Source organism: Henckelia pumila, chromosome 4 (genome assembly GCF_033568475.1).
Source record: "Henckelia pumila isolate YLH828 chromosome 4, ASM3356847v2, whole genome shotgun sequence".
NCBI lineage: Eukaryota > Viridiplantae > Streptophyta > Magnoliopsida > Lamiales > Gesneriaceae > Henckelia > Henckelia pumila.
In genome coordinates, this window is record NC_133123.1 from 18,378,578 (window position 1) to 18,390,122 (window position 11,545).

An 11,545-nucleotide genomic window follows, 5' to 3' on the forward strand; every position below is an offset into this window, starting at 1 on the left:
AGAACAGAAAAATATCACAAAAAAAAAAAGTTAAAGGCGTAATATTCCCGCTTCATCTGCTAATTAGATATTGAACAATAGTGACTGAAGTTTAAACTTGTCAGTAAAAAATATAACACGTGATTTTAATAAAGATAAACATTTGAAATTTGATAACTTCGGTCTCAATCAAATAAAATTGTAATTACATGCAACACACGTACATGGAAAAACTGTAATTTTGGTCATGTATCTTTGTCACTTTGCGATTTTGGTCCTCTATATTTTCATATTTCAGTTTTAGTCCTGCATGTTCCGATTTTTGGCAATTTCGATCCTTTTTATTCGAAAATGCTGACGTGGCACTGTACAAGTCAGACCCACATCAGCACTGCATTGGTGCCACATCGGAAAAAAAGACTAAAATTGTCAAAAAAATAAAGATAGCGGACTAAAATTGAAATCTGAAAATGTTGAGGACCGAAATCGCAAAGTCACAAACATACAGTACCAAAAAATCAATTTTCCTGCACGTACATTTTTTTAGTTTATTTAAATATAACACATTTTAATAAAAAGAAATCAACCGGTTTTAAGTTTTAGTTTGCATCATAATGAATTTGATATATTAATAGAAAATTAATATGAAACAAATATTTGGCTAACGGAACCCGAATTATTATTATTCGTGTCTTAAAAAAAACAAAGCACATATAGAAGAGTCGCGGACTCGCATAAGGACAGGAGTGAAACGCAATCCCAAAAAATTCCCGTTACCATGTTTGTTTCTTACATAATAATAATAAATAATATCACCCAAATAAAATCGTAACAATAAAACGAAAAAGGAAAAAAAGTAATAATAATTAATATTACACACACCGAGTCTGCATAAAATCTCTCACGTATTCATTTATAATAACACTCGTTGCTTCATCCTCTGCTCCATCTCTTTCTTCTTCTATCTTCTTCAGTGAGGACACCTGCTTGCCGACAAATCGAATCCTCTGGTTTTTCGCTTTTCAGGTACCCTTCTACACGCACACTGTGTGTTTTGTTTTTTGTATGCTTCTGTGTGTTTTTTCCACCCATATGTTCTTGGTCGTTTGCGAATGCTTTGTGTGTGTTTTGTTTGATTTGAAATGCTCTCTAAACATCATTGCAGAAGATCTGTTCATGGAGTTTTCTCGTTGGATTTGAAGAAAGAAAACAAAGTGACATTTAAACTTAACCCGATCGATCGAATAATGCCAAGTACCCCTTCTTCCCGATTGTTTCTGGCATTAATATCCATCTTCATAAACTGTGCTGCATTAGCATCAGCATTAGCGCAGTACTCGTGCTCCGGCATTGTCCCGATGAGGCATCGAAGCGACAGGATATCGATAACGGATTTCGGAGGAGTGGGCGATGGGTTGACGTCCAACACAAACGCATTCAAGGAGGCGATATATAGAATAAAGCATTTGAGGAGAAGAGGTGGGACTTTGCTTTACATTCCTCCGGGGGAGTATCTCACGGGACCCTTTAATCTCACCAGTCGTATGACTCTCTACTTGGCTAGAGGTGCTGTCATCAAAGCTACCACCGTACGTTAAAATCATTCTACCTTTTAAGAATTGATCAAATTCTATTATAAATATAAATGGTGATGATGCTTTTGTTATCAGATAACCAACCGTTAGATGTCTAATATCGGTTGGATAAATGTCTATAGACCGACAATCCTTTTATTTTGAGGTTGGAGTTTATGTGTTGGGGGAGAGAGGTGTGTTAGATGTACTGCGTCGATATTGGATAAAGTCTATGAGAGTTGTATATATATATAGACTTGACAATCATCTCCCCTTTGAACTAGATTTTGAGGTAAGAGTCAAGTCCAAGTCTGAAATCTTAACAATAACAAGAGCACATAGCATCATTTTATTGTTTTCCTTTCTTCACTAAGCCACCCGGAGAGCGAGGGAAAGACTGAAGTGTGCACAAAGTTAACAAGTATGCCGATGAACAATTGAAAGTTAACAAGTATTTCCCAGATGACATGTCGATATTTGTGATGCATCGATTGGTATAACAGATAAAAATTCGAGTTTGTTTCTGTTTACCTAGGTGTACTTGTATGTTACAGCACAAAGAACTCTTCTTCACATTTTTCTGATTATATGTTCAAGTTTCATAATGCCAAAAATCTATGGTTACTTTGTGTCCATATATGCTTTAGGATACTAAGCAATGGCCTTTGATAGCTCCATTGCCTTCCTATGGTAGAGGAAGAGAACGCCCCGGGGGAAGGTATATGAGCTTCATCCATGGAAATGACCTGCGTGACGTCATTATCACAGGTCAGCCTGTAAAATAACATCATCTAATATGCTTGTCGAAACGAGGCTCTTGCTAGGGATATATGTCAAAGGTGACTCTGCCATCTGGTTTGGATCAAAAGCCTAGGACGATCCTGGTCCGGAAAATATCATGGATATCTTGCAGAAAACTTTACATTATTTCTATTTCTATGCTTGTTTGTAGGTGATAACGGGACGATTGACGGGAATGGTTACGTTTGGTGGAACATGTGGTGGAAAAGAACCCTCAAGTTCACCAGGCCAAACCTAATTGAGTTGATGAACTCAAGAAGTGTGATCATTTCCAATCTAGTCTTCAAGAACTCACCCTTTTGGAACATACACCCTGTCTATTGCAGGTAATTTGAATACTGCTATCACCATGAGAGTCAAATCTTTATTAGTCATGTGTCGTTCCCCTTTTCACTTGCAGCGATGTGGTCGTTCAATACGTTACCATAGTGGCTCCGGCCAATTCTCCCAACACCGATGGAATCGATCCAGGTAGGCTCTCCGGGCTCAGTTTAGTGAATATTACAGATTTCTTGTGGGAGAATGATTTATCATTCTCATAATACAGACTCTAGCTCCAATGTATGCATTGAGGACTCCTACATATCGACGGGAGACGACCTTGTGGCCATCAAGAGCGGATGGGACGAGTATGGGATAGCTTATAATCGCCCTAGCCGTGACATAACCGTCAGACGAATATCCGGATCATCGCCATATGCCGGAATCGCTATTGGAAGCGAAACATCAGGTGGGGTGGAGAACATTCTTGCCGAGCACATCAACTTGTTCAACGTGGGAGTGGGGATCCACTTGAAAACAAACATTGGTCGAGGCGGGGTTATAAGAAACATCACCATATCAAACGTTTACATGGAGAAAGCGCGGAAGGGGATCAAGATCTCCGGTGACGTGGGCGATCACCCGGACGCGGGATACAATCAAAACGCTCTTCCAGTCGTCAAGGATGTCATGATCAAGGATGTGTGGGGTGAGAAAGTTCAACAAGCCGGATTGATTCATGGTCTGAAAAATTCACCGTTTACAGGTATCTGTCTGTCGAATATTTATCTCCACGGTGAGCCGGGGTCGAAAAATTTGCCGTGGCAGTGTTCGGCCGTGAGCGGAGCGGCGGTTGGGGTTATCCCATGGCCATGTCCTGAGCTAACCAGCCGGCAGGAAATGGGTGTTTGCTCTTCTTCTTTCTGAAATTCGTTGCATCACTTTCTACACACATAAGTATATTGTGGTACTCCATATATAAATGGGTGATTGATCCAGCATAAATTACCCATTAATTTGATTACAGTTTATGTACGATTCATATTTCTATTCACTTTACTATGGAATTTTGAACAAGATGTTGGGACAGAGAGGGAAAAGGATGATCAAATACATAAATATACTGTTGAATCTGACATTCAGATTCAAAACAAACAAAGCCCAACTCCAAATATTATTAATTCACTCGAAATATAGATAGATCAAACATAACACATATATATTAATCTAGAAATAATGGTCGAAAAACTTGCGCACGCGAATCATGAAGCCGTCTCTATGTTTCTTGTGATGATGTTCTTCTTCCTCTGTATTTTCATGGCGTAAGTGCCTCTTCAGTATCTTCAGCTTCTTCTCCGCATCGAACCCACCAAAATGGCGGCGTTTCAGCGCCATCTTCTTGATCCGATCGTCTTCACTTTCATCATCGCTGTCGCTGTCACTGTCACTGTCACTGTCCTCATCATGGCGGTGGTGTAGCTTCACCTGCTGCCACGATCCGCCGTGGAGAGTTTCCGGGTTCTGGAAGTCACTGTTCCCACCGGAGGAGACGAGCATGTCGTTGCCGTAGGGTATTTCGAGGGGTTTCATCGGTTCAGTTTTGTAGAACTTGTGGCGGTGGTGGCAGGGGAATTTTGAGAAGCGGCGGTTGAACGGGCGGAGCGAGATCACGGCGGTGGGCAGGGAGAGATGGTTGTCTTGGGCGTTGACTGGCTCGGATGGATTGCTGCTGCCGGTGGGGTTGGCATCGGAGAGGGAAACTGCGGTGGCGAAGTCGTCGTTCTCCGGCGTGTTGAGCGGAGTTAGAGCCAGTGAGAGGGTGAAGAAGAGGCAGAAGAGCGCGGCGGCGGCGGAGGAGAAGCTGGCCATTGAAGAGATGTTTGGGTAAGTGAGAAATGATTCGTTGAAATTGTTTATATAGTGTGAAGGAGATTGCGTGTTAAAACTTCTCCCTATCTTTTTATATATACATTACTAACATCACAGGTGTTATCTTCAACCTTACTACACTCTTTTATTGTATATCTATATGCATATAAGTGTGTGTTTTTGTTGGGGTGGGTGTTGCGTGGTTTTTGGGTTGGAATATGAGGAAGAATTTGGCTAGGGAAGGTTGAGACTTGACATGGGAAAAGTGGAAATATATGGGGAAGAAGACCATCTCCATCAATATAAAAAAACTCCCTCCCATCTCACTCTCTCGGTTCTAACCTGTGATACGAATCATTGACACATGAAATAATTTTATGTTTTATTATTTTTATTATAGATATGAGTTGAATCGACTTCAATTCAGACAGTGAGTTATTCTTGAAACACATCATGAAATTGTATTACAAGATAATTATTTCATTTATCAATAATACTATATTACTATTCTTTAATCAAATCGAAAAGTCTATCGATGACTTTTTATGGTCAGATATTCCATGGTGATGGAATTTAATATTAAAAAATTATTAGAACCACGTCTAAATGCAGAAGTTAGCATCTAATACAACCGGGAGAAAAGGGAAAAAAAATATCAGCATAATCAATTTAGTCATCTAAGATGTTCAATACAAACCAAGTTGAACATCCAAACACTTGAATTTTCTGATTCTAAACTAATTGTTTTGGCCTTCCACTTTCTTGTTGTATTCTTCAATTTCTTTCTTGTATACTTCCATGGCTTCTCCAGCTTTATTGTTCCAAACTTTCTTCTCATCCTCACTCATATCCTACACTCGACCAAAATTCAAGATTACATGCACACACACACACACACACAATACTCCGACATGAAAAATTCGAATATATTATTAGATTACCTTCCATTTGACTGAGATGAGAGCGCTGAGAGTGGAGTTGTTGATTCCAGGCCGCTCTTCGGCCAATCTCTTCATCGCCTCATTCCTGCAAATGAATGTAACTTTAATGATCAAGGTTTTGTTTTTGTATCTCCTCCGAGACTCGAATATGAATCCAACTGACCTGAAGAGTAGGAATGAAGATGCTGGCTTCTTTGGTTTGTTAGGATCAACATTCTTTTCACCCTTTTCTTTCTGGCATTTGGCCTTTGATTTCTGTGTGTATTCGACAAACGAATGAAGTTTAATCTTTGGAAATCCGAAGTGAACAATAGGAAATGCTTGAAATTTATAGACAACCTTGATCAGATTCTCTGTTTTCTCTTTCTTTTTGAGCAGTTGCATCGCTTCTTGCTTCTGAAGCTTCATTAGTTCATCCTCTTCCTTTCTAAGATTTTCTGATTCTTCTTCTTTCTTCTGCTTGTACAGTTCCATTTCTTGCGTATACTGTTCCTTGTTTTTCAATGCCATCTGAAAATTAAAACCATAATCAGAAATCAAAATCCCAGAAAGAATTAATTTGATTTTTAGTAATAATGGGGGTTTATCCACAAATTTTACCTGTTCATATGGTCCCCTTTGTTTCTCATTCATGTTCTTCCATTCTTCCCCAGTAATTCTCGCAACCTTAAAAGAAGACAAGGGTTGTGAAAATCAAGCAATGTAAGATATTACAAACAAAGGGGAATGCAATTTTTCCTAGTCATTCTTACATCCAAAACATTTTTGTTCACTTTTAACAAAGCCTTGCGACGCTCATTCGCGAAGATGAAATATGCTGACAACGGTTTCTTTGGTTTCAGAGGATCCCTCTCCTTCCTGCCAAAACAAAAAAATCTCAAATATCAGGAAAAATAACACCACATTAAAACCAAGGAAAAAAAAAACAAGAATATAAGAGAATTTTGAGGATTTACTTTGATTTCTTCTTGTTTTCTTCCTCTGTTTCCTGTTTAAACTCGAGATATTGTTCAAGCAACTCCATAGCTGCCTTCTGTTTTTGTTCTTCCTCCAAGAGCTTCATCCCCTCGTGCTGGCGCTTCTCGTTTCCCACGATTTTCAAGTAAATTTCCCTCTCAGCTTGGTAAGTGTCTTCATAAGGCCTCTTTTCTTCTGCTGTTACCGTCTTCCATTTTGTCCCCAAGAGATTCGACATTGTTTTGAAATCTGCATCTGGATTAGCTTTCTTTACCTGAAAGTATCACAATTCACAACCCCAAGAAAAATTCAAAAACAAGTTACAATAAAATACATAAATCATGCAATTCTGATCAAATCTTGTGCTTGTCATCAAATCTACCTCATTCCACTGGTCTTTGCACCAAAGTACATATGGAGGAGACGGCTTCTTCTTCGCCGGATCCTTCTTCTTGTCTTTCTTTTCTTGATCTTCACCTTTGATCGAAATCCCAATTGGGAATGCCTATACAATGAAAGACACATCAATTTCATTTTATTTTTCAAAAAAGAAATAAAAACAGTAACTTTCTTGATTATCTGATTTCAAGAAAAAAAAACCAACCATGGTGGGCTTAAACTCCTTGATCTTCTGCAACTTCTTGATTTCCATTTTCAACTTCTCCTGTTCCTGATCCTTCTGCTTCAGAGACTCCTCCCTAGCCTTCAGCATCTCCTCCGTCTGCTCCTTCTCAATCGTCAATTTCTCAAGCTTTTCCTGCATCTCTAGCAATTCTCTCTCGAAACAAGAATCTTCCGACGACGACTGCTTCTGCTTCGCCTTAGGATCCCCCTTCTTGGTTTTCTTATGGGCGAAACCCCCTCCATTCTCTTTCCCTGCAGAACTTTCCGTGGCTGGGTCCGCAGCCGGACCGACGTCTATGTTCGTATCGTTTGCTGATGGGTTTTTTGGCTTAAGTGCTTTTCTAGACCTCCCTTTCTTTGAAGGCACGGGTTCAGCGGCAACCGGCATTTGAGCAGTAGCAGCTGCCATTGGTTGGACTTGAGAGTGTAACAGTAAATGAAAGTGAGTTGCTAAAAGGAGCGAAGGGAAGTTTAATTACATAGGATTTGGTTGGGTTACGGACAAACGGTCGGATTTGATTTGAAATTTTGAATTTATCGTTAAAATTTGGATGAGATTTTAAGGAAATGACCGTTGGGAATAATTGATTCGAACATCTTTGACTTGAATCATAACATGTATTTATGTAATATTCATATTAGATTTTTTTTTTGTTTTATTTAATTTTTTAATTTTTATTATAGTGTTTAAGCTTTGCCATTTTTTAAAAGTAAAACTTATTTACATGTTCTAGATATACTTTGTGTTAAAATACATTTAGTGTACATCGAGTATGGTCGTGCAAAGATTTTTTGTGTTCAACTATTTGAGCTTGACTTGAATTCGTTAAACTCATCAAGCTCGAATCGAGCTTTCAGCTAGATGTTCATTGTTAGAGTTTTCTCGAAAATCATGTTTCTACAATAAAATAAAGATGATAAACAAAATACGGAAGAAAATTGAAGATTACCTTTATTTAGTTCATGGAATGATTTGGAAGTATTTGTTTTTTTTTGGTTTGAATCCTTCCAAACATACCAAACTCTGCTATTATAGCGTTTTTCATTTAATAATTAAGTTGATCGAGAGAATGCGAGTTTTGAAAAAAAAGAAAAAGAAAAGAAAAAGAATGTCACATGCGTGTCTCAAAAGTCTAAAGTTGAGACAACACATGCATCTTCCGTTCAAAATTCAAGCTATTGCAGAATATTCAATTTTGTCTTTTCCTCTTTGGATTTTACATTATATGGGATATTACGCGATTTGATTACCCAATTCAAACTTATTTATATGTTCTAGATATGCTTTGTTGTAAGTCGAGTACGGCCGTGTATAGATTTTTTGAGTTTAGCTATTTGAGCTCGACTCGAATTCGGTTGAACCCAAGTTCGAATCGAGCTTGGAGCTAACTGTCCACCAGTTACTTGGTTTGCTTGCATCCTGTTTCTTTGTGCTCTTGATATACAAGCGTAACAATGGCAAAGACTTGAATTAGTTAATTACATGTATATTTCTTAATTGTATTTAACAATATGGCCAATGGCCCTTAATTTAGAAAGATTTAGTGTATCCAAAACTAAAATAACCAATGAACAAAAGTCAATGCAAGACCAAGGACTGCGCCACTGCGGTATCCAATTTGCCCTACTCAAGATACCTTCCTCACCTGCTGCTACCTACAAAGAATGACACAAGAAATTCTTGATACTCAGTTTCAAGAAGTAATAAAGTCCCACAAATTCTTGCCAAAACTCTCATCAAGTAGCCCTCCTTGATCTTGAATTCACTTCATACAGCGTTTTCTTGTAATAATCCGACCGGCTCCTGTGATAGTCAATCCAAACACAAAGCTGCCTTATTGCCTCCCTCTTCTCTTCCTCAAGTCCCACCATTCCCTCCTCTTTTTCTTTAATCATCTTCTCCAATTCCCTTATCTTGTTCTCAGATTTCCACACCCTTTCTCTGAACAAAAGTATCTCTGATTCCTTTTCGTCGAGCTGTGCTAACAAGCAATCAAGATCGTCTTTCACATTCTTCAAAGCCTTGTTCTTCCTCATAGCCCAGTCTTTAGAAAACTTCAGCTCACATGAGGCTTTAGATATCCGGTTCAGGAAGTTACCGGTGCATTCCTCGAATCTCAGTGCCACTGAGTCTAACATAGTTAGGACATCATCGGCATGTAAAGTTATGTCCTTGACGAGCCTCAGTCCTAGCTCGGTTCTGTTGACCCTTTCTTTGAGGAACTTGTTTTCCTGAGCTGTTCTTTGGTAGCACTCTTTGTTCTCGACGTGTATCTGTTCCGCCACCCTTATCCTCCTGCTCAAGATTCTGTATTTGTCCTCAAATTGTTTCCTGAACTCTTCTGCCATTTCTTCCATCTTCCTTTCCATGAACTGGTTGCTCGATTTGGGGTCGTTGAACTTGATTTGCACGCTTTTGCCTTCGTTCTTCAATGCGTTAATCGTGTCCACCAATTCCAACGTTGCCTGTTTTTCCTTTTCAACATCATCTTCGAGTTGTTTCTTATCGTTTTTCAAGGCCTCCAACTCCATTTCCAAACCAGCTTTCTCATCTTCTAAGGCCTGAAATTTTCCTTCAAGATTCTTGTTCTGATCTGTCAAAAATGCAATCTGAGCAGACATTTCATCTTGGAAAATATGGAACTTATTCTCTTGGGCCGATAGCTCGTTTTCGCTCTTCGTTAGATCTGTTTGAAGTTCAGAAACCTTAGCATTCAACTCCTGTTTTTCCAACACAGATTCATACATTTCTTGATTCATTTTCATCATCTCCTCTTCCAGTTCACATTTCTTAATGTTTAAAGAGTCAATTTCGAGCTCCAAACCTTGAATCTTAACCCTTGAACATCCTGTTTTTTCCTCCAATTCTTCGTTGAACTTCATCTCTAACACACTCTTCTCAGTTTTCACAGACACCACTTCTTTCTTCAAAGATTCAACTTGCTCCACCAGACTTCCCTCGAATCGATCACGTTCTTCCACCGATTCACCTTTCTCAGCCTGCGCATTGTCTCTATGTCCCTCAAGCTCTCCAATTCTTGACACATAACTGATCTCACTTTCTTTGAACATATGTTCAAGCCTCGAGACTTCATTCGCCATCTCCAAAACCTCTTTCGACTTCAACTCAACTCGACCTTCCATTTCTCTCATTTTCCAGAGAAGAGATCCATTTTCAACCTTCAACCTCGAAACCTCTCCCTCCAAATCCCTCATTTTCATCAACATCTGCCTCGTGTAAATCTCTTCCTGCTCGCCTCCAACGCTCAAATCCTTGGCCATATTTCCGTATCCTTCAAACTCCGAAACCTTCTTCACTTCACTAGTAGATGTCAGTTTATCTTTCAAGATTGTAGTGTGTTCCAAATCCGGGGTCTCGAATTCCCTGCTCCCTCCCACAGTGTTATTACCAACCTTTTCATCATTCTTGAGATTCAATTCCTCTGGGGTATAAAATGTCTCCGAACCCGAGACCGAAGACTCATCATCATCATCATCATCACCATCACCATCACCATCACCATCATCATTATCTGGGGCATTGAGTTTTTTCTTCACTTCACCTCTCAAATCTTCATAAAGGGAGTAAAGGGATTCATATTGCTTGTGGAAATCTTGAATGAGTTGTGTTGCTTCCGACTTTTTCCTCATCTTTGCTTCTTTGTTGCCATTGCCTATACTTTTCGTCAGCTTCAAAATCCTCTTCACTGTTTCCTCAATCTCTGCACCAAACAGGAAAGAAAAGCCAACTTCTTAATATCTTCCTATTCTTGAACTCTGCAACAAATCTTCTTTTTTAAAAAAAAAAAACACTAAAATTGCACCCTCCTCGTAAATTTCAGGTCAGCTCGGGCCGAATTACCAGATCAATATCCTACAAAATTCTTAGAAACTATAAACATATATATATATAGAGTACTCTAATGCATGTTTAAAAAAATGAAGGCCATGTTTGGCCATACATTTCGAGTGGACTCGATCGGGGGGCGGATAACTATTCAAGGGAGTAGTGCTACAAAATGAGCAACTTACTGCGTATAAGTTGCCATTCTGTGCACCATAAATAGAAGCCATGTTGAGGATAAAGTTGTGCTGGTAAACGGCCCTTAAATGGCACTCTTTTTGGCCTTAAATAGGCGCAATCCCATATTCTCCAATCAAACTGTAACGATTCATTGTAATAATTATCGTAATTATAACTTGGAATATTATATTTACCTATTTTCTCCACTTTTAGCCGATCTTCTTTCTCTGGATCCATGTGACTCACTATAGACTTCATCGACCCTTTCCAACGCTGATGCTTCGTCATTTCAGGTAATCTTCTGTCCATTTCAACGTCGTTTTGTAAGGAGATTAATTTTGTATGAACTACATATATTTCTTCGATCGGCTAATATACAAAACCACATTTTATTACACCATAAATGGTGATAATAAATATATGTACACATCGCGCGCAAACAATCGTTGCTATATATGAACCAAAAGATATTAATGTATCGTATGCATGTGTATGAATTTTAAGGAAGTTGATAT

At 38.9% G+C, this 11,545-nt stretch overlaps 3 protein-coding genes across 3 annotated transcripts; 1 reads left to right on the forward strand and 2 right to left on the reverse strand.

Annotated features, from left to right (window-relative positions):
- Positions 1–911: 911 nt before the first annotated feature.
- LOC140859815 (probable polygalacturonase) lies at positions 912–4,049 on the forward strand. Its single transcript, XM_073262380.1, has 6 exons — positions 912–1,005; positions 1,145–1,568; positions 2,201–2,321; positions 2,506–2,680; positions 2,755–2,825; positions 2,902–4,049. Exons 2-6 carry the CDS (start codon positions 1,227–1,229, stop codon positions 3,540–3,542), a joined length of 1,350 nt encoding a protein of 449 aa, XP_073118481.1. The 5' UTR covers positions 912–1,005; positions 1,145–1,226; the 3' UTR covers positions 3,543–4,049.
- Positions 4,050–5,061: 1,012 nt separating this feature from the next.
- On the reverse strand, positions 5,062–7,428 carry LOC140859814 (high mobility group B protein 13-like). The gene is made up of 9 exons (XM_073262379.1): positions 6,987–7,428; positions 6,765–6,887; positions 6,382–6,656; positions 6,178–6,283; positions 6,026–6,091; positions 5,765–5,935; positions 5,589–5,680; positions 5,426–5,510; positions 5,062–5,335 (listed from the first exon to the last, which is right to left on the reverse strand). Exons 1-9 carry the CDS (start codon positions 7,413–7,415, stop codon positions 5,222–5,224), a joined length of 1,461 nt encoding a protein of 486 aa, XP_073118480.1. The 5' UTR covers positions 7,416–7,428; the 3' UTR covers positions 5,062–5,221.
- A 1,191-nt stretch (positions 7,429–8,619) lies between these two features.
- Positions 8,620–11,339, reverse strand: LOC140860596 (uncharacterized). The gene is made up of 2 exons (XM_073263598.1): positions 11,225–11,339; positions 8,620–10,728 (listed from the first exon to the last, which is right to left on the reverse strand). The coding sequence occupies exons 1-2, from the start codon at positions 11,337–11,339 to the stop codon at positions 8,744–8,746; spliced, it is 2,100 nt and encodes a 699-aa protein (XP_073119699.1). The 3' UTR covers positions 8,620–8,743.
- Positions 11,340–11,545: the final 206 nt, after the last annotated feature.

What these genes read in the sequence shown, in the direction of transcription:
- LOC140859815 (XM_073262380.1), top strand. Translation starts at nt 1,227, where the DNA reads ATGCCAAGTACCCCTTCTTCCCGATTGTTTCTGGCATTAATATCCATC. An exon ending in GCGTGACGTCATTATCACAG is followed by an intron (nt 2,322 to 2,505) that starts GTCAGCCTGTAA and finishes GCTTGTTTGTAG; the next exon opens with GTGATAACGGGACGATTGAC. An exon ending in CACCGATGGAATCGATCCAG is followed by an intron (nt 2,826 to 2,901) that starts GTAGGCTCTCCG and finishes CTCATAATACAG; the next exon opens with ACTCTAGCTCCAATGTATGC.
- LOC140860596 (XM_073263598.1), bottom strand. Translation starts at nt 11,339, where the DNA reads ATGGACAGAAGATTACCTGAAATGACGAAGCATCAGCGTTGGAAAGGG. An exon ending in GCTAAAAGTGGAGAAAATAG is followed by an intron (nt 10,729 to 11,224) that starts GTAAATATAATA and finishes TGTTTGGTGCAG; the next exon opens with AGATTGAGGAAACAGTGAAG.
- LOC140859814 (XM_073262379.1), bottom strand. Translation starts at nt 7,415, where the DNA reads ATGGCAGCTGCTACTGCTCAAATGCCGGTTGCCGCTGAACCCGTGCCT. An exon ending in AAAGGGGACCATATGAACAG is followed by an intron (nt 5,936 to 6,025) that starts GTAAAATTTGTG and finishes TTTAATTTTCAG; the next exon opens with ATGGCATTGAAAAACAAGGA. An exon ending in TCTTCATTCCTACTCTTCAG is followed by an intron (nt 5,511 to 5,588) that starts GTCAGTTGGATT and finishes ATTCATTTGCAG; the next exon opens with GAATGAGGCGATGAAGAGAT.